The 19,763-nt window shown below is 66.3% G+C and overlaps 1 protein-coding gene across 10 annotated transcripts in view; it reads left to right on the forward strand.

Annotated features, from left to right (window-relative positions):
* The window catches only part of RIMBP2 (RIMS binding protein 2), a 156,393-nt gene that overhangs the window by 95,017 nt on the left and 41,613 nt on the right, over positions 1-19,763 (forward strand). For all 10 annotated transcript variants that reach the window (XM_075996430.1, XM_075996421.1, XM_075996428.1 and 7 more), the window contains 4 exons: positions 7,337-7,441; positions 11,898-11,948; positions 17,909-18,113; positions 19,283-19,428. In XM_075996430.1, coding sequence (XP_075852545.1) covers positions 7,340-7,441; positions 11,898-11,948; positions 17,909-18,113; positions 19,283-19,428 — 504 coding nt within the window. In that variant the 5' untranslated portion in view covers positions 7,337-7,339. The remainder of the gene's footprint in view (positions 1-7,336; positions 7,442-11,897; positions 11,949-17,908; positions 18,114-19,282; positions 19,429-19,763) is intronic.

Genomic DNA, 19,763 nt, shown 5'->3' on the forward strand with positions numbered 1-19,763 from the left:
CCCCCTCCGCCCCCTCCTTCCTCTCCCCCCCTCCGCCCCCTCCTTCCTCTCCCCCTCCTCCTCCCCTCTCCTCCCCCTCCTCCCTCTCCCCCTCCTCCCTCTCCCCCTCCTCCCTCTCCCCTCCTCCCTCTCCCCTCCTCCCTCCCCCCTCCTCCCTCTCCCCTCCTCCCTCTCCCCTCCTCCCTCCCCCCTCCTCCCTCTCCCCTCCTCCTTCCCTGCTCCTTCCTCCCTCCCTCCTCCCCCTCTTCTCCCCCTCCCTCCTCCCCCTCTTCTCCCCCTCCCTCCTCCCTCCTCTTCCTCCTCTCCCTCCTCCCCCTCTTCTCCCTCCTCCCTCCTCCGTCCTCTTCCCTTTGCCCTCCTCTCCTCCCCTCCTCCCGCCTCCTCCACTCTCCTCCCCTCTCCTCCCCCTCCTCCCCCCTCCTCCCCCCTCCTTCCCCCTCTTCCCTCCCTCCTTCCCCCTCTTCCCTCCCTCCTTCCTCTGTCCTCTTCCCTCGTCCTCCTCCTCCTTCTCCGTCCTCTTCCCTCCCCCTCCCTCCTCCCCTCCCCTCCCTCCCCTCCCTCCCAGCTCCCCCACCTCCCCTCCCTCCCTCCCCGCTCCCCTCCCTCCTCCCTCCCTCCCTCTCCCTTCCCCCTCTTCTCCTTCCTCTCCTTCCCTCCTCTCCTCTTTCTCCCTCCTCTCCCTCCTCTCCCTCCTCTCCCTCCTCTCCCTCCTCTCCCTCCTCTCCCTCCTCTCCCTCCTCTCCCTCTCCCTCCTCCCCCCTCCCCTCCCCCCTCTTCCCTCCCTCTTCCCCCTCCTCCCCTCCTTCCCCCTCTTCCCTCCCTCCTCCCTCCATTCTCTTCCCTCCTCCTCCGTCCTCTTCCCTCCTCTGTCCTCTTCCCTCGTCCTCCTCCCTCCTCCTCTGTCCTCTTCCCTCCTCCCCGCTCCCCCTCCCTCGTCCCCACTCCCCCTCCCCGCTCCCCCTCTTCTTCCCTCCTTCCTCCTCCCTCCCCTCTCCTATTCCCTCCTCCCCCTCCTCCCCCTCCTCCCCTCCCCCCTCCCCCTCCTCCTCCTCCCCCCTCTCCTCCCTCCCTCCTCCTCCTCCCCCCTCCTCCCCCTCCTCCCTCCCCCCCTCCTCCTCCTCCCTCCTCCTCCCTCCTCCTCCCTCCTCCCCCCCTCGTTCCCCTCCTCTCTCCTCCATCCTCTTCCCTTTGCCCTCCTCTCTCTCCCCTCCTCCCCCTCCTCCCCCTCCTCCCCCTCCTCCCCCCTCCTCCCCCCTCCTCCCCCCTCCTCCCCCCTCCTCCCCCCTCCTCCCCCCTTCTCCCCGCTCCTCCCCCCTCCTTCCCCCTCCATCCTCTTCCCTCCTCTTCCCTCCTCCTCTGTCCTCTTCCCTCCTCCTCCGTCCTCTTCCCTCATACTCCTCCCTCCTCCTCCGTCCTCTTCCCTCCCCCTCCCTCCTCCTCTTCTCTCCTCCCCGCTCCCCTCCCTCCTCCCTGCTCCCCTCCCTCCTCGCTCCCCTCCCTCCTCCCCGCTCCCCTCCCTCCTCCCCTCCCCCTTCCTCCTCCCCTCCCCCTTCCTCCTCCCCTCCCCCTTCCTCCTCCCCTCCCCCTTCCTCCTCCCCGCTCCCCTCCCTCCTCCCCTCCCCCTCCCTCCTCCCCTCCCCCTTCCTCCTCCCCGCTTCCCCTCCCTCCTCCCCACTCCCCCTCCCCACTCCCCCTCCCCTTCTTCTTCCCTCCTTCCTCCTCCCTCTTTCCTATTCCCTCCTCCCCCTCCTCCCCCTCCTCCCCCTCCTCCCTCTCCTCCCTCCTCCCCCTCCTCCCTCCTCTGTCCCTCCTCCCTCCTCCTTCCCCCTCTTCCCTTCCTCTTCCCTCCATCCTCTTCCCTCCTCCTCCGTCCTCTTCCCTCCTCCGTCGTCTTCCCTCGTCTTCTTCCCTCCTCCTCCGTCCTCTTCCCTCCTCCTTCGTCCTCTCCTCCCCCTCCCTCCTCCCCGCTCCCCACTCCTCCTCTCCCCTCCCCACTCCTCCCTCCTCCCCACTCCTCCCTCTTCCCCACTCCTCCCTCCTCCCTCCCCCTCCCTCCTCCTCTCCCTCCTCCCTCCTCCCTCCTCCCTCCTCACTCCTCCTTCCTCCCTCCTCCTCTCCCTCCCCCTCCTCCCTCCCTCTCCTCCCTCCCCCCTCCTCCCTCCCCCCTCCTCCCCCTCCCCTCTCCTCCTCCTCCTCCCTCTCCTCCTCCCTCTCCCTCTCCTCCCTCTCCTCCCTCTCTCTCCCTCTCCTCCCTCTCCTCCCTCTCCTCCCTCTCCTCCCTCTCCTCCCTCTCCTCCTCTCCTCCCTCTCCTCCCTCCTCCTCCCTCCTCCCTCCTCCTCTCCCTCCTCCCTCCTCCTCTCCCTCCTCCCTCCTCCCTCCTCCTCTCCTCCTCCCCCTCCTCCCTCCTCCTCTCCCTCCTCCCTCCTCCTCTCCCTCCTCCCTCCTCCTCTCCCTCCTCCTCTCCCTCCTCCTCTCCCTCCTCCTCTCCCTCCTCCTCTCCCTCCTCCTCCCCCTCCTCCTCCCCTCCTCCTCCCCCTCCTCCTCTCCCTCCTCCCTCTCCTCCCTCTCCTCCCTCCTCCTCTCCCTCCTCCCTCCTCCTCTCCCTCCTCCCTCCTCCTCTCCCTCCTCCCTCCTCTCTCTCCCTCCCTCCTCCTCCTCCCTCCTCTCCCTCCTCCCCTCCTCCCTCCTCCTCTCCCTCCTCCCTCCTCCTCTCCCTCCTCCCTCCTCCTCTCCCTCCTCCTCTCCCTCCTCCTCTCCCTCCTCCTCTCCCTCCTCCTCTCCCTCCTCCTCTCCCTCCTCCTCTCCCTCCTCCTCCCCTCCTCCTCCCCCTCCTCCTCCCCCTCCTCCTCTCCCTCCTCCCTCTCCTCCCCTCTCCTCCCTCCTCCTCTCCCTCCTCCCTCCTCTCTCCTCCTCCTCCCTCCTCCTCTCCCTCCTCCCTCCTCCTCTCCCTCCTCCCTCCTTCCTCCCTCCTCCTCCCTCCTCCCTCCTCCTCCCCTCCTCCTCTCCCTCCTCCTCTCCCTCCTCCTCCTCCCTCCTCCCTCCTCCTCTCCCTCCTCCTCTCCCTCCTCCTCTCCCTCCTCCCTCCTCCTCTCCTCCCTCCTCCTCTCCCTCCTCCTCTCCCTCCTCCTCTCCCTCCTCCTCCCCTCCTCCTCTCCCTCCTCCTCCCTCCTCCCTCCTCTCCCTCCTCCCTCCTCCCTCCTCCCTCCTCCCCCCTCCTCCCTCCTCCTCCTCCTCCTCCCCTCCTCCTCCCTCCTCTCCTCCTCCCTCCTCCTCCCTCCCTCCTCCCTCCTCCCCTCCCTCCTCCCCTCCCTCCTCCCTCCCTCCTCCTCCCCTCCCTCCTCCCTCCTCCTCCTCCTCCTCTCCCCTCCTCTCCCCCTCTCCCCCCTCCTCTCCCCCTCCCCTTCCCCCTCTCTGCCCCCTCCTCCCCCTCCCCTCGTCCCTCCTCCCCCTCTCCTCCCTCCCTCCCCTCCTCCCCCTCCTCCCCCCTCCTCCCCCTCCTCCCTCCTCCTCCCCCTCCTCCTCCCTCCTCCCCTCCTCCCTTCCCTCCTCTCCTCCTCCTCTCCCTCCTCCCTCCTCCCTCCCTCCTCCTCTCCCTCCTCCCTCCTCCTCTCCCTCCTCCCTCCTCCTCTCCTCCTCCTCCCTCCTCTCCTCCTCTCCCTCCTCCCTCCTCCTCTCCCCTCCTCCCTCCTCTCCCTCCTCCCTCCTCCCTCCCTCCTCCTCCTCCCCTCCTCTCCTCCTCCCTCCTCCTCCCTCCCCTCCCTCCTCCTCCCTCCTCCCTCCCTCCTCCTCCCTCCTCCCCTCCCTCCTCCCCTCCCTCCTCCCCTCCCTCCTCCCCTCCCCCTCCTCTCCCCCTCCTTCCCCCTCTCCCCCCTCTTCTCCCCCTCCCCTTCCCCCTTCTCCGCCCCCCTCCTTCCTCCTCTGCCCCCTCCTCCCCCTCCCCTCGTCCCTCCTCCCCTCTCCTCCCTCCCTCCTCTTCCTCCTCTCTTCCTTCTTCCTCTTCCCACAGCCTGGGCGGGGCTTCCTGCCAAGGCAGGAGAGGGCCTGGAATGGGGTAGGACACGAGGGACCCCGGGCGGCCCTGGATCCAGTCCGGCACGTGGCGCCTCTGCCCACTTCCGTCGCTGGGAGCAGCGGGTCTTGGTGGCCCGGCTTCGAGGGTGGAGACGTGGGCACTGCCTCCAGCTAGGGGGTTTCCAGAGCGGGTCGGGGAGTGGCGGGGCGTGTCCTGTGGTGGGTTTGCTTCCGGGCGGCCGGAGCGTTGGGGGGAGGGGGCACGTCTGGTCCGATCTGCAGGGCGTCACCCACGGCCACGCTGAGGAAGTGCCGTGGGGTCTGGAGGGGTCAGGAGGGGCCCCGGATGTGGGACGGGGCTCCCAGGAGGGTGGGGGCAGGGGCGGGGTCCCACGTGGTCCCCGTCTGGGCGGGTTTTCAAGGCAGCATGGACAGGGCTGGAAGGATCGGACGTGAGCAGGAGTCGGGGTGACACCCGGGGAGGGGTCTGATGTGAGTTTTGGGGTCCGCGGTGGTGCCGCTGGCTGTGACGGAGCCTCTGAGGACGTGTGGCCGGGCCGGGGCATCGCTGTGCTGGGCACGGACGTTGTGCACACGGGCTCTTGCCGTGCAGTCTCCGGGTCTCACCCCTGGGGAGCTCACTGACCTGCAGGAAGGCGGCTCTCGGGACGGGGGTCCCAGTCGTCTAAATCATTGCCCCACATGCAGCACCATCCCCCTAGTCCCCAGAGTGGCTGGGGGCAGAGGAGACGCGGCCTCCAGAGGACCGAGGGGCTCGCCGGGCGTCTGTCTGTGTGGCGCCGTCTCGGCCCGGCCTGCGTCTGGGTCCGTCCGAGCCGGCGATTGGTCCCTGGTCTGTGTCCAGGTGCCACGCATGTGCCGCTGGTGGCTCAGCTTGGCCGAGGAGAGCGTGTGGCCTTGCTGCGATGACCCGTCCCTGGTCACGTGGCTCCAGGGTCCACGGACACCCATGTCTTCCCAGAGGCCTTTCAGCCCGTACTGGGGCCGGCCAGGTGACTCTTCACCGGGCGGGTCAGGAGGGTGTGTCCGTGTCCGCTGGCTTTAGGGGGAAAGGGACCCTCGGACACGGGCTTCCTGCGGACCGCCCAGTCACTGCCCCGGGGAAAGATCCGGTCAAACCCACGGCTAAAGGCACGGCCATTCAGAAAGCATTGATTGAGCAGCTACTTGTGCCAAACACTCTCCAGTTGCTGGGTCCGTGCCCTCGGTTCTGGCGGAGGTCAATAAATTAATGTCAGGAGGCGGGACGTGCAGAGGGATGGAGATGAAGGCGTCATTTCGCCTTCGGTGGTTGGGGACGGCCTCAGTAATGATTTGGTGACATTTGACATTTGGACCTTTGGACAGAGACCTGGACGGGTGAGGGAGGGGGCCGGGTGGGCGTGCAAAGGCCCCGTGGCAGAGGGTGAGCGCCTGGCATGCCCGGGAACAGTGGGGCGGCCGGGGGGGCGGGAATAGGATGAACTTGGAGAGAGAGAGAGAGAGAGAGAGTTGGAAGATGAGGTCGGGAGGTGAGGAGCAGGTCATTTATTTATTTTTATTTTAGTGCATTATGGGGGTACAAGTGTTAAGGTTACGTATATTGCCCATGCCCCCTCCCCCCTCGAGTCAGAGCTACAAGCGTGTCCATCCCCCAGATGCTGCACATCTCACTCGTTGTGGTTGTATATGTCAAATAGAAAGGGATGAGCTGGACAACTAAATACATATAGAAACGGCCGGGCGTGGTGGCGCGTGCCTGTAGTCCCAGCTACTCGGGAGGCTGAGGCAGGAGGATCGCTTGAGCCCAGGAGTGTGAGGTTGCTATGAGCGAGGCTGACGCCACGGCACTCACTCTAGCCTGGGCAACAAAGCGAGACTCTGTCTCAAAAAAAATTTTTTTTCAAGGGTAGAATTGACGCCTTTCTGACAGCTGTGTCTTACCCACTTGGCTCATGGCCTGAGAAACTTAAAAGCTATTTTCATCCTGGTTGTCTCCGTCCATCCGTGGGGTCCATGACCCCCTGCCCCCTGCTCCTGTCACCGAGAAGCCCCCAAAGCGCCTGTCGCCCCTTCCTCCCCTGCTGTCCTAGCCGCAGCGCCAAGCCTGGGACTATTTCTGCCCGCGGGTGACGCCCCTAATGAGTGCCCGCCAGGAGAGCGGCTCCCTCCCTTCCCTAACGACTTCCTTCCGAGGCTAAATAAAGATCGCTGGGCTGCGGCTGGCTGTGCCCACTTCCAAAATAAACAGGAGCGCAGAAATGAGCCGGAACCGCGGCGTCATTAGACAGCTGGGGCGTGGCTCTCCCAACCGGGCGGGCCGGCCGCCGCTCCCGCCCTCCTCGCGTTGGAGGGTCAAGGTGGCCGTCCGTCTGCCCGCTGTCTGGGCCCAGAAGTGGGCGGTGGTGGTCGGGGACGCGCGGGTGCCGGGTCTCTGCGGCCTGGGGGCTCTGCATGCTCCGGCTGTGCGGCCTCGAGCGGGTCGCTGGGCTTCTCTGAGCCCGTTGCCCGCGGTGAGAGAGTGGCCGCCACGTCCAGCTCTTGGCGCCAAGCTTGGCCGCGCGGACTTGGTGGACGGCAGGTGCTGCGCGGTCCTGGTCCCGCGTCATCCTGCACCGGGTGGGGCCCGGCCACCTCACTCGCTCCCCCTTCCTCGCGCACCTGGGTCTAAGCGCGTCGCGCGGCGCTGCCCGCGGTCCCCGGGAAGGGCCTTCTCGCCTTTGCTTGGACTAAACGGTAACACGGAGAACTCGACCACACCACGTGCCGCTCTGGCCGGGGAAAGGTCAGAGCACCTCTGCGACGTGGGCGCCGGCTATAATAATCCGCTAATCGGCGTCACGTATTTCATTGATTATGAATTAATTAGAGAAGGTGGCGATGTTGCGTAATTAATCCGGGGGAAGAACACGTGGCGCCCAGAGCGGTCAGGCAGCCATGCTGAGGTTGCAGAGCGGGTGATGTCGGCGCCAGGACGCGGCGGGGTGGGGTCGGGGGTGTCTGGCTCTCGATGGAGCCTCTCGTCCTGCCCTCTGGCTGCTGTCGCGGAAGGCCCGAGCAAGGGCGGCAGGAGAGAGAGCGAGTTTTTCACAACAAGGAAGACGAGGGGATCCGCTGTCACAGGGGAGCCCTGAGCTCTGCGCGGGGCGGGGAGGGGGAGCAGGGCGAGGAGCAGGGTGTGGGGGCCCGCGGGCACCAGGGCACCCCCCTGTTGGCTCTGCGGCGGCAGGCAAGCCGGGACCGGCGGGCCCGGGCCGGGCGGCGCTCTGGTGCGGACGCCCCAGCCTGCGCTCAGCCTTGCTCAGCCGCCTCCCTTCCCCGCAGCACATGCGAGAGGCCGCGGAACGGCGGCAGCAGCTGGAAGCGGAGCATGAGCAGGCCCTGGCGGTCCTCAGCGCCAAGCAGCAGGAGATCGACCTTCTGCAGAAGGTGAGCGCGGGCGCGGGGGCGGGGCGGGGGTGGGAGCCCGAGGGCGGAGGGGCCTCTCCCGCCCTCCTGGCACGCAGGTTGGGGCGCCTTTGCTTCCCCGTGTGCTCTGGGTTTCTGAAGTGTCTCGTGTTCATGATGGGAAAACAAGCAGAAAGCTCCAACGCCCGATGCCGGCGAGGCTGTGGGGAAAGGGGCACGCGCTCGGGTGGCCCGCGGAGGCGTGAACGGCCTCAGCTTTGGGCGAGTGGCGTGCGGCAGTCCACCCTGGAAATGCTCACGGATGCTGGCGCTCCGGCCCGTCCTGCGCCGCGACCTGCGGGAAGGAAGCGCAGGCACACGAGCACACGGGCTGTCGTTACTGTCGTCGTTTGCGGCCACGCTGCGTGGGAGGGGGTGGGGAGCCGGGCTGAACCCGCCGCCCCGGGCGATGGCCGTGCGCATTGCGTGTGCAGCCCCGCGGCAGACCCAGACGGGCCCAGTGGAGGGCGTCGCTGTGGCTTTCTTCCCACACACAGACGCCCCACACGCCAGAGGCGGCGGGTGACCCCAACGCTCGGTCCCTGGCCAGCCCCGGCTCCGTCTACACTCGCCGTCTGGGCCCCTGAGCTCTTCCCCGGGGTTCGGCGCCCGAGTGTGGCGGCTCCCAGCCTTAGACGTGAAGCCAGCCGAGCTCCGCGTAACGCGGCCACCACGCAGGCGGCCCCAGACGCCACGCCGGGTGGAGACCCTCTGCCCTCACCGCGCCTGCCCGCCCGCCCGTTCCCCGGGCTCTGCGGGTGGCAGCTTTCCTTTTGTGCCAGCTTTTTTTTCCTCGTTTGTCTGTTGGCCGGGTCCTCTGTCACCCGTGCCGCTGGGGTCCCCGAGGGCTGCAGGATCTGGCTGGAGGAGCCGAGTCCCGGAGGGATGCTGTCATCGCACGGTCCCCGGGGGACCCCTCTGGCCACTCCCGGCTGGACGCTGGGGTCCTGGGCGGATCCCTCCGCGCCCCCGTGCTTCCCGGATCCACGCTGTTCTCTGTCTGGCCGCGCACGGAATGAGCCCGAGTGGGTCTTCCCTGCCACACGGGGCACCTGCCACGCTCGCTGTCCCGGAGCCCCCTGGGGTGTCAGGGAGACGGGGACCCTGCAGTCCCCTCGTCGTCCCTTCAGACTTCCGGGTCCTCGTGCAGGCGAGGGCGTCCTCGACTGGCAGCGGGGGCTCTCGCGGGCGGCCAGCGGTGTGAGCGAGAGGGTCCCCACGTTTAAGAGCCGCCTGAGACCTGCCCGTGTCACGGCTGGGACCTAAACGCGTGACGCTGAGAGACGCTGGACTCGCCGTATGACGCGTGATTGATTTTTTTCCCCCAAGACAGAGTCTCACTTTGTTGCCCAAGCTAGAGTGCCGTGGTGTCAGCCTCGCTCACAGCAACCTCAGACTCCTGGGCTCATGCGATCCTGCTGCCTCAGCCTCCCGAGTAGCTGGGACTACAGGCATGCACCACCATGCCCGGCTAAGTTTTTAATGTATATTTTGAGTTAGCCGATTAATTTCTATTTTTAGTAGAGACGGGGTCTTGCCACCATGCCCGGCTAATTTTTTCTATTTTGGGTAGAGACGGGGTCCCGCTCTTGCTCAGGCTGGTCTCCAACTCCTGACCTCGAGCGATCTTCCCGCCTCGGCCTCCCAGAGTGCTGGGACGACAGGCGTGAGCCCCCGCGCCCGGCGGTGACTGATGCTTTGACGGGCGTCCAGCGCCTCCCTCGGGGGCGCCGGCCTCGGTCACCGAGCATGGACGGCCGGGCGGCGCAGGTCACAGATGGCGTCTGCGCCGGTTCCGGGTGGCCCCCGTCCCCGTCTGCTGTGGTCTCAGTGACCCGGTGTGGTCAGCAGCCTCCTGCCCGCCGCAGGGTCGGGGACCCCGGTCCCAGAGTCTCCCGGCCCCGACGCGGCTCCAGTCCGGCCTCGCCCGCTCTTCCGTGGAGCTGACACCCGCCCGCAGCCGCAGCTGCCCTCGCCCTGCCCAGCCTGGCCGTGGCGCGGGCGTGGCTCCGCCTGCCGTGTCCGGGACGTTGGCGGCCGGAGACCCGCAGTCTCCTCCCCCCCTCCCCCGTGGACGCCTCCCTGGGCACGGCTGCTGCCCGCCCCCTGGACCTTTGACCCTTTGGGCGACGGCCCCCTCCCTGGCGTCCGGGGCAGGGTGGGCACCTGCGGGGGCCGTGCCCCGCTCGGGTTTCAGAGCCGCTTCCGAACACAGGCCACGCTCTCCCACGCGTGGGCAGCGGCCCCGACGTGAGCCCCGCGGGGCCGGCGCTCGGATTGCGTGAGGACCCGGTGCCGCCAGTTCTCTGGGCTCCTGAGGGCGGCCGTTTTTTTTTTCTGTTTTCCGTCCTGCCGGCTGGGAGGCGTCTTCGACGGCACGGCTCGGTGGTGGCGCTACTTATAGTGCCCTGCCGTCTCTGCCCGGCTCTCCCTCCGCTCGCTGTGTGTCGCCCGCTGCCTTTGCGCTCTGAGAGGAGCCGTCCGAAGCGTCCCGCGGTCCAGCTGAACTCGAGGGCGGGGCGATCAGCACGCCGTGTCCTCGGCCCTGCCCGGCTCTCGGGAGCCGCCCGGGGACACGTGAGAACGAACGGCACGCGTGTGAGGGAGCTCTGGGGGCCGCGGGCGACTTGTCGCTTTCAGGCCGCGCCGGGCAGCCGAGCTCGCCCTTGTTTCCAACTCGCGGCGTTTCGCGAGCGACAAGCGGCAGCTGTTGGGGGGTGTTCGCTTGCTCCGGTGACACTGACGCTGCTCTGGGCGCCAGAGAGAGACCGAGAGTCCTGAACACGGGTCTCCGCGTGACACGTGGATTCCTTGTTAGCGCTCCATGTTTTAAGAGGAGCCGGAGCCCCTGGACTTGCTGGGACCTGCCCCTCCCCACGCCGGGCCCGGGCCCGGGCTCTCGGCCAGTGGTGGCTGGGTGGCATGGGGCCTGCCGCCCGCACTGAGCCTTTGCCCAGGAATGGGGGGATACGGGGGGCGTCCTCTCACGCCGGACTTGGCCCCAAAGGAGGTGAGGCTGGAGCGGCCCTCATGGTGCCAAGATGGCTGCGGCAGCTCCGTCCTGCCACCGTGGTGAGGAGGCGGATGGTGCTGCGCGGTCTTGGGCGCCACTGTGTCAGGTGCACAGCAGCGTCAGAGATGTCCTGCCTCCTTGGTGACATCCGTGAGCCCGAGGCCGGTGTGACGGGCACACTACGTGGCACGTGGTGCAGGCTGGCGCAGAGATGCCTCTTCCCCTCTGGCTTGTGGCGCAACCCCCGACTCCCACCGAACCTCGGTTCCTCAACGTTAAAACGGAAGCATCACGTTCTTCGCAGCGGATGCCGTGTGCGTTGGCACGCTTGCTTTCCAGGGACAGAAAATCCACAAGGGCGTTTTGTTTGTATGCATCGCTGAGATTTTGCCTTCAGCTGCGGCTGGACCCAGGGCCCGGACCCGCTGGCTTCAGACACAGCGGCGTCCGAGACCTCGCAACACCATCTGCCACCTTGTCATGGTGGTGGGACGGAGCTGCCGCAGCCGTCTTGGCACCATGAGGGCCACCCCAGCCTCACCGTTTCTCAGGCCAAGTCCGACAGGAGAGGGCCCCCCCGAACCCCCTCATTCCCTGGCAAAGGCTCAGTGCGGGCGGCAGGCCCCACGCCAGCCACCCAGCCACCACTCGCCGAGAGCCCGGGCCCGTGCCCAGCGTGGGGAGGGGCAGGTCCCAGCAAGCCCAGGGGCTGCTCCGGGAGAGGAGGCGACAGGTGCTTGCCGTCAGCGTGCTGCCAGGCCTCCCGGGCCCGTGAGCACCACGGTCGCGTTGCGTTTCGGTTCCTATGACTTTGCCCTCGGCCCAGGCACGGCCATCCTCAGAGATTTCCTCGGCGAAACTTGCCGAGCGTCTTATTCCTGGGGCGCGTGGTTTTGCTTCTGCTCTCCCTAGAAGGTGGCGAGTGCCGTGGCGGGCGGGCCGGGAGCCTGCTGCGTGCTCGGGGCCCAGCACCCCGAAGCCAGGAGCTGCTGGGCTTGGGGTCGGGCTCGCGGGATCCTGTTTCGCTTCCCGGGCAGTTACGGACGTTTGAGGGACGAAGGTGCTGCCCGGCGGGGGGAGGGGGCTTGGGAAGGGCCACCCTGGCGCTCTGGCTTCACGGCCCTGCCTCCCTGTGCGGCCCTTCTCAGTTGGGACCCGCCCCGCCCGCCCCGGCCAAGTCCGGCGACTCTGCCCGTTCCCGCCAGGGTGGGACGCGTTTCTGGTTTCCCCAGCGAGCATCAAACCCGCCAGAACCTGTCCGTCCGGCCCCGGGAAACAAGGAATGGAAACTGGTTGAGACCCCAGAGCGCAGGGGCTTATTAGGGGACCGGGAATGAATGACCCCCGCCCCCGCCCCCCGGCAATCCAGACGCTGACCTGCTTCTCTTCTCCCCCGCTGACCGCTCTCTCTCTACCACGGAAAAGGCTCAGGTCGAAGCCAAGAAAGAACATGAAGGCGCCGTGCAGCTGCTAGAGGTGAGTACCCTGGGCGGGCGGGGAGGCCGGGAGAACCACGCTCACGCCCACTGGACATAGCAGATAACATTTAAGCGCCTGCTGTATACCGGCTCCCGGATGCTGTCTGTGCATCTTCTCGTGTCCTCGCCACGGCGATTTCCGTGTTTCTGCTCGTGGGGCAGCGGAGCCACAGCGGGGTCAGGCAGGTCCCCCGCGGCCACACAGCCGGGGTCGGAGCTGTGAGCCTCGGGCGTGGCCTGCGCCCCTCGCCCGGCTCCCCCGCGCTGGGAAGTAGCAAGGCACCGCTCCCCGGGGGAAGCGGAGGAGGGGCCGTTCCTGGGCACGTCCTGCCCCCCAGGGACTGCTGCGGGGCGCAGGCTAGGGGTGACACTGGTGCTGGGGGCGTTTGCAGGACGAGACAAAGGCGGGTCTAGCACGCAGGGCAGCCAGCGCCGCCACAGACGCGGCGACAGTGGCCTTTCTCCGTGCCCAGCGGCGTGGGTGGGGTGTCGGGGGTGAGCGCTCCCGGCCCTGGCCCTCGGTGCGATGCCGGGCCCCCCCCCGGGAGCGAGTGGACGGGCAGACGGGGCAGAGCCCCTGGTGCCCCCGGCTTGTTACCCATGCGGGCGGCTGCAGGGAGCGCCGGCCTCACCGTGCCGGGGACGAGGGCCTGGCGGCTCAGGACCCTTCCGGAGCTGGGCGTGCATGAGGGGGCCGGCCCCGGCGTGGCCTCCTCCCGGTCAGGACTCCAGAGGTGGGGAGAGGTTCACTTCACCTCTTTGGGACAGCCCTGTCCCCTGTCGCCAGGGGAACAGCAGCCACTTAGATGCATGTGTCTCTTCCACCACCTTTTTTTTGAGACAGAGTCTCACTCTGTTGCCCAGGCTAGAGTGAGTGCCGTGGCGTCAGCCTCGCTCACAGCAACCTCAAAATCCTGGGCTCAAGGGATCCTCCTGCCTCAGCCTCCCGAGTAGCTGGGACTACAGGCACGCGCCAGCCACCATGCCCGGCTCATTTTTTCTATATATTTTTAGTTGTCCAGCTAATTTCTTTCTATTTTTAGTAGAGATGGGGTCTCGCTCTTGCTCAGGCTGGTCTGGAACTCCTGACCTCGAGCGATCGTCCCGCCTCGGCCTCCCAGAGTGCCGGGATGACAGGCGTGAGCCACCGCGCCCGGTGTGCATCACCTTTTAAAACAGATTCCTCCCGCAGGAAAAGGCTTTATGGTTATCACCATATGTATTAAAATTGATTTTTTCCAAAGCATGCATTAGTGAACGACTATCTGGAGGGACGAGTGTGATGGACGGTGAATAGCAAGTGGGAAAGCACACACCCTGGGGGTGTAGACAGGCCTCCTGGTGGCTGTTATGTTTCCCCGAGCATGGTTCGACCCCGGCCAGAGCCGTCCTGCACTGCAATTCGCATCTCCTCCTGGCCGGGAGGGAAGAGCCTTTCCCAGCTGCCCCGAGGCTGTTGGCTCGGCCGCCCTTGCTGTTCTGGTCTGCTGCTGCCTATGGCCCGTGCCATCGCGGCGCGTGCTTTGAAACGTGGGGAGGGCCCCGGGGCGCAGCCTGCTTTGCTTTGAGAGAAACGGGAAGGGCCGCGTCTGTCACTGATGACGTCTCTCCGTGCTTGTGTCTTGCTTGGCGCTTCGTCCAGAACACCTTGGACAGCATGCAGGTATTCTAGACGTGACGTGTCCCCGCCCCCGCGTGGCGTGTGTGGTGCCTCCCCTGTGCATGGCTGCGGCCGAGAGTCCCTGGGCCTGCTCAATCTGCCGCTTCCTGGACGGGGCGCCCCGGGGCACCGGCCTGGCCCGGATCTCTCTAATGCGGTGGGGGGTGGGGGTTCCTTAACCCTGGGGGCTGAGGAGCTGCTTTCAGGAGCTCCACGGGGGGACTCACCTTGATCAGGCTCCGCCGTGTTGAGCAGGCCCGGGCTCGGGGCTCCCTGTTCCCTGCCGGGGCGGCAACTCTCAGGCTGGGGCCAGGCTGTGAGTTCAGATGACCACGTGGGGGGGGGGGAGCAGTGGTCAGGACAGATTCTGCGCTTGGGCCGGCCTCGTGCGTGAGAGAACCCAGCCGACAGCCCAGAATTTGGCGATCTGGTCACCGGGAGTCCAGCCTCACGCCTGAGCGTTACGCCCGAGCTGCGCCCCTTTCTGCCCCGCGCCCGCCGCGGGCAGACAGCAAGCTCCTTCCGACGGGCCGCCTTGCGCCTTCCCTCGGTGGACGGCAGCCCTTCCAGTTAGTTCCTCTGGGGCCGGGAGAGGCTGAGCTGACCCTCAGAACAGGGCTTTGTGCGTTTCCCAAAGCTCTGAGCTTCCAAACCTCTCAGACCTGCTGAATCGGAATCTCGGGGAGGGACCCAGGCGTCCGTGTCTGGACCACCCCGCGGGTGTGTGATTCTGACGCGTGTTGTTGAGCTGCAGCCCGTGAGGCCGGTGACTGGGGAGGAGAAAATATGTTAAGGGGGGGCTCCCTGGGAGGCTCGGCCGGTCTGAGGCTCGGCACCTTAATGACCGTTTCGTACCTTACCCGGGGGTGGGGCCGAGACGGTGGTGCCAAGTCCTGCCCGCTCACCCGCCAGAGCAACGTGCCGTGCGGGGCATAGCGTCCACTTCTAAGTGTCGTTGTCCTTGGAGAACTTGGCACATCCTGTGTGGAGCCCTGGTGGCTTTCCTCAGACAGAATATTCTAGTAGGTAGCACAACCCACTTTCTTGCCCAGTTAGATATGATATAGTTAGTTACTAGATACGGTTTACCTGAGAACACGTGTTAAATACAAACCCCCAACATACTCATGTGTACACGTCCATTTCTACAGATGTGTCTACACCCTCCTTTCTTTCTTTTTTTTTTGAGACAGAGTCTCGCTTTGTTGCCCAGGCTAGAGTGAGTGCCGTGGCGTCAGCCTCGCTCACAGCAACCTCAGACTCCTGGGCTCAAGCGATCCTCCTGCCTCAGCCTCCCGAGTAGCTGGGACTACAGGCATGCGCCACCGTGCCCGGCTAATTTTTTCTATATATATTAGTTGGCCAATTAATTTCTTTCTATTTATTGTAGAGACAGGGTCTCGCTCTTGCTCAGGCTGGTTTCGAACTCCTGACCTTGAGCAATCTGCCCGCCTCAGCCTCCCAGAGTGCTAGGATACGCCTTGTTTTCTAATGACCGAGGGGCCAGGATGTTTTGGGATGGGCAGGTGTCCTTATTCCCTGGCATGTCCCATGGAGAAAAGTCCTGGGACCCAGGGAGCCATCTGGCCTAGTTTGGGGTTTAGCAAAGGTACGTGTCAGGAGCTAACTGAAAATGGAAGGGAGGTTTTCAAGAACGCCCCTGGAAAGACCAGCTCTCTTAATAAACCCCAGAGGCTGAGCGCAGGGAAGATTCCGGATGCTACCCCCCACTGCGGGCCCAGGACACGGCACCTGTCACCTCTGAACTCTGCCCTCCCTGCGGGCACGGGGGCCCGCCCGCCCCACACTGCACCGAAGGTCGAGTGGGGACTCGGGGGACCTGCCTGCCCTTTCCCCGGACGCGGCAGTAGCAGCGGGCACACGAGCCACCCTGTGCCCGGCATTTGACAAGTGCCATCGGAATGAACCCTTGAACCACGATGAGGTTCTCTTCCTCCTCCTCGTTGAGGCTGTCAAGGCACAGAGACACTGAGCCACTTGCCCAAGGACACACAGCTCCTAAGCGCCAGAGCCAGGGCCCCGAGGGCCTGGGGATGTGGTCTTCCGCTCGGTGCCTGGAGGGAAGTCTCTGCAGGAAGAGTGGCACTTGCCGGTGGCTTCCGCTGGAGACTCTGGGAGACGGGGTTCGGGCTCCTCCAGCGTGTGCTTTCTCCGGGCTCCCTGAACAGGGACCTGCAGGAAGACACCCTTGGGGACGCGGGGATGGCTGGGGGGCGTCCCCAGGCCTCAGGACAGGAGCGGCTTCACTGTCACGGCAGGGCCCTGGCTCTGTTTCGGGGCTGAGTGGGCAGAGCCAGAGCCCACGGCCGAGGGGAAGCCGAGGTCGCCATCCCGAGTGCGGATCCCGCTCCTGGGGCCGCGGAGGGTCCCCCAGGCACTGCCCACGTGCCTGCCTGCGCCCAGGCCCCCCGCCATGCCCGCCTGCGCCCGGGCCCCCGCCATGCCGTCCTGCGCCTTCCTTGGGGGATGCAGCCAACCTGGCCGAGCCCATTCAGCTTTCGAGAAGAATGCTGCTGATTGTTTTGTTAATGAATCAAAGAAATTAATTATAGGCTTGGTGTTTGCTAGGCTTATTTTTAGAAATCCACAATCTCAGACATAAATAGCGCTTCATTCTGGACCGGGGAGCTGAGAAGCCTGTGGAAGGGATGGAGGAAGAGGAGGAGGAGGAAGAGGATGTGGAGGAGGAGTGGGGGCGGGGCACCTCCCTCACCGAGCGCTGACTTGGGGCGCAGCGTGTCCGCGGCCAGACGCAGCAGGACGAGGCAGACGGGGACGGGGTCCTGTTGCCCCGGAGCCCACATTTCCCCAGTGCAGGGGGTCGGTGGCACCACTTGGGGTTGCCCGGCCGTCCTAGGGAGCCCTGAGCCCCGGGTGAGCAGCTGCCACCAGGAACCTGTCTGTACCTCAGGGCTCCCCTCTTTGCATGGGCTCGGCAAACACTTAGGAACACTGGCTGTGAGCCGGGTCTGTGCTGAGCGTCGGCACGAGCCGGGAGCAGGAGGTGCAGCGTGGGGCTTGCGGTGCGGTCGTGGGGGCAGACGAGGGGCAGGGAGTCCAGGGGCTGCTGTGACCTCCAGGTGGTCTGCAAAGGGGGGGACGCAGGTGAGGAGAGTGGGCCCCCCCAGGTGCACCTAGGTGCCCAGGGCAGGGAGCCCCGTCCCAGGTGGTGGCCCCATGGACCCCAGTGCCCAGGGCAGGGAGCCCCGTCCCAGGAGGTGGCCCCACGGACCCCAGTGCCCAGGGCAGGGAGCCCCGTCCCAGGCAGTGGCCCCACGGACCTCAGTGCCCAGGGCAGGGAGAGGAAGGCTCCGTTACACACCCGGCCCCAGAGGAAGCCCACACGGGCCAGAGCTGTCCCGGGCCGAGCCTCGATTTACCCTGGCCATCCTGCCCCGAGGAGGGAGCTTCGCTGGGCTGCCCTGTCCTGCCCGTGTCCCCGAGGGAGGCGCCTGCCCTTCCCTCAGGCTCCTGGGATGTCGTCTCTGTGCTGTTGGCAAGCGCAGCGATGTTGCTGACCAGTCCAGCGGGTAGAAATCCCGCTTCCTGCTCGCACGGTGGTGTTGCGGGTTCCGCAGGGCCGGGGCAGGTGCCCGGGAGGAGCAAAAACCCATCAGCGGGTTAGTGACTGAGCTGTCCCCCGGGGCTGGGCTGTGTTGCTGCCTCACACTCCAGATTTCAAGCGGCGCTGGCAGGCGTGCCAACCACCAAGTGCCCGGGTGCGCACAGCCCAGCACAGCCGCGCTTGGCCGGGAGCTGCGTGTTTGCAGCGTGTCTTGGCACCTGTGGCTTCTCGCGCTGGCCAACAGCCAGGCTGCGTGGGAAGCTGGGCTTGTCAGATGCTGGTCTCCTGTGGGGGTGGGAGGCAGCCTCACGCTGCACACATAACATACATGCACATGCTCACGCAGCATGCTCTTGCACACGTGCTCACATGTGCACGCACGCTCATGCACATGTAGCACACTCACACATGCACACAGCACTCTCAGTGTACATGCATGCTCACGCACACAGCACTCACACGTGCACATGTATGCTCATGCACACAGCACTCTCATGCACATGCATGCTCATGCACACACAGCATTTACATGAATGCTCATGCACATGCAGCACTCTCACACATGCACACAGCACCCACACGTGCACATGCACACTCATGCACACACAGCACTCTCTCACAGGCACACACACACAACACAAATGTGCGCACACACCCCCGTGCTCACGCCACGCTCACGCCACGCTCACGCCGCCCCGCGTCTGTCGCGCAGAGCAAGGTCCGGGAGCTGGAAGAGAAATGCCGGGCCCAGAGTGAGCAGTTCAGCCTGCTGTCCCGGGACCTGGAGCAGTTCCGGCAGCACGCGGGCAAGATCGACCTGCTGGGCGGCAGCGCGGTGGCCCCGCCGGGCGTCCCCTCGGCCCCCGGCAAGCCTTTCCCTCAGTTCATGAACGGACTAGCCGCCTCCATCGGCAAAGGTAAGCGCCGGCCTCCCTGCCCCAGCTGCGGGGAGGGGATGGCCGTGCCCACACCAGGCAGGGGTACGGGGCCTGTCACGGCTGTCCTTGGCGTCAGGTCACACGGGGCGCCCGGACACCCTGTTCTCGGCGCTCCCGGGCATCAACAAGTGCAGTCCGGGAGACAGGGTTCTTAGGCCCGTTTCACAGACGAGCAAAACCAAGGCATGCGTGTGGGGTCACACAGTCGATAAAGGGTTGAGTCGGGATTTGAACCCAGGACTCTGGCCATAGAGGCTACACTGGCGGCTGCTGTGCGTGGAATTATTGGCCGGGTCCCCCCAGCGCTCTGCAAAGCTGGTTTCTTTGCTTTCGTTGCTCCCCTTCTCGTCCCCGCACCCCTGGGTGACGCTGGGACGGACTGGACCCGACAGAGGCGGTGGCGAGAGTTGGCCTCGCCCTCAGGTCTGTGCAGGGAGCAGAGAGGACAGCAGGGCTTGGCTTTGTGTGCGGGGCGGACCTTCCTCCCGGTCACAGGCGAAACCGTCACAGGCGTCATTTGATTAGACGCCACCGGAGGTGCCGCGTCCTCGAGGGAGGTAGAGGTCAAACGGGTCTCGCGCCCGGGCCCCACCTGCTTCGAAGGCTGATCTCTTTAGAGGAGAGGAGTGCCCGAGCCTCACCGTGGGTGCCACGAAAGGGAACTCCGGTTCCTCCAGTGCTTGGCGGGACACACACCGCATGCTGCCGGGTGCTTTTTAGCATCAAAACGGGGTGACACTGCCCGAATCCTGGGGAGCGGCGTCCACCCCCCCCCCGCCCCTGCGTACCCTCCCTCCCGGCGCTCACTCGCACGGGTGCTAGGCGATCCGTGACCGGGACAGGCAGGGTGGGGGGGCACGGTGTCCCCACAGTCCGGCGTGTGGAGCCTCCTGTTGGGGGCGGGGACGGAAGACGAGGGACGAGGTGGCCTTGTGCGGGCGACCCCTGTAGACAGGGAGCAGGCCGAGAGGGACGTGGGCGTTTGGAAGGGCCGGGGCCCTCAAGCTGACTGTCGCAGACCCGCCCGGCACGCGGCGCAGTGAGCGCGGGGAGGGAGGGGCAGGCCGTGCCCAGAGAGGGCAGAGGGCCCGGGGGTGGGCGGCCGGCGCACTCATCTCCCCTCCAACCGTCTCAATGTCTGCGGCCAGGTCAGGGCAGCACTGTCGGAAGCAGCTCTGCGATTGGCGAGTATATCCGGACCCTCCCGCTCCCCGGGGACAAGCCGGAGCCTCTGTCCGCCAAGCCCACCTTTCTGTCCAGATCCGGCAGCCCAAGATGCAGATTTGAGTCCGACGTGAGTCCTGTCCTGGCGTGGGGGCTGCCCCGTGCGCGTCTGGTGTGGATGGTGGTGGACCTGCTCCCTTCCTCCCCCCTCCTTCCTCCTTCACCCTCCATCCTTCTCTCCTCTTCCCCCTCCCTCTTCCCTCTCCTCTCCCTCCCCCATCTCTCCCCTTTCCCTTCCCCCCATCTCTCCCCTTTCCCTTTCTCCTCCCCCTCCCGGGTTCTTCCCTTCGCTCCCATCTGTCCGGAGCCAGTCCTTAATGCCGGGACGTGGGTGCCCCATGTGGCTGTGCAGGTGAGGCCCTGTTCTCTTGGAGGCGGTTCCAGCAGGGCTGGGGCAGACCAGGG

This window comes from Microcebus murinus, chromosome 22 (assembly GCF_040939455.1).
Source record: "Microcebus murinus isolate Inina chromosome 22, M.murinus_Inina_mat1.0, whole genome shotgun sequence".
NCBI classification, from domain to species: Eukaryota; Metazoa; Chordata; class Mammalia; order Primates; family Cheirogaleidae; genus Microcebus; species Microcebus murinus.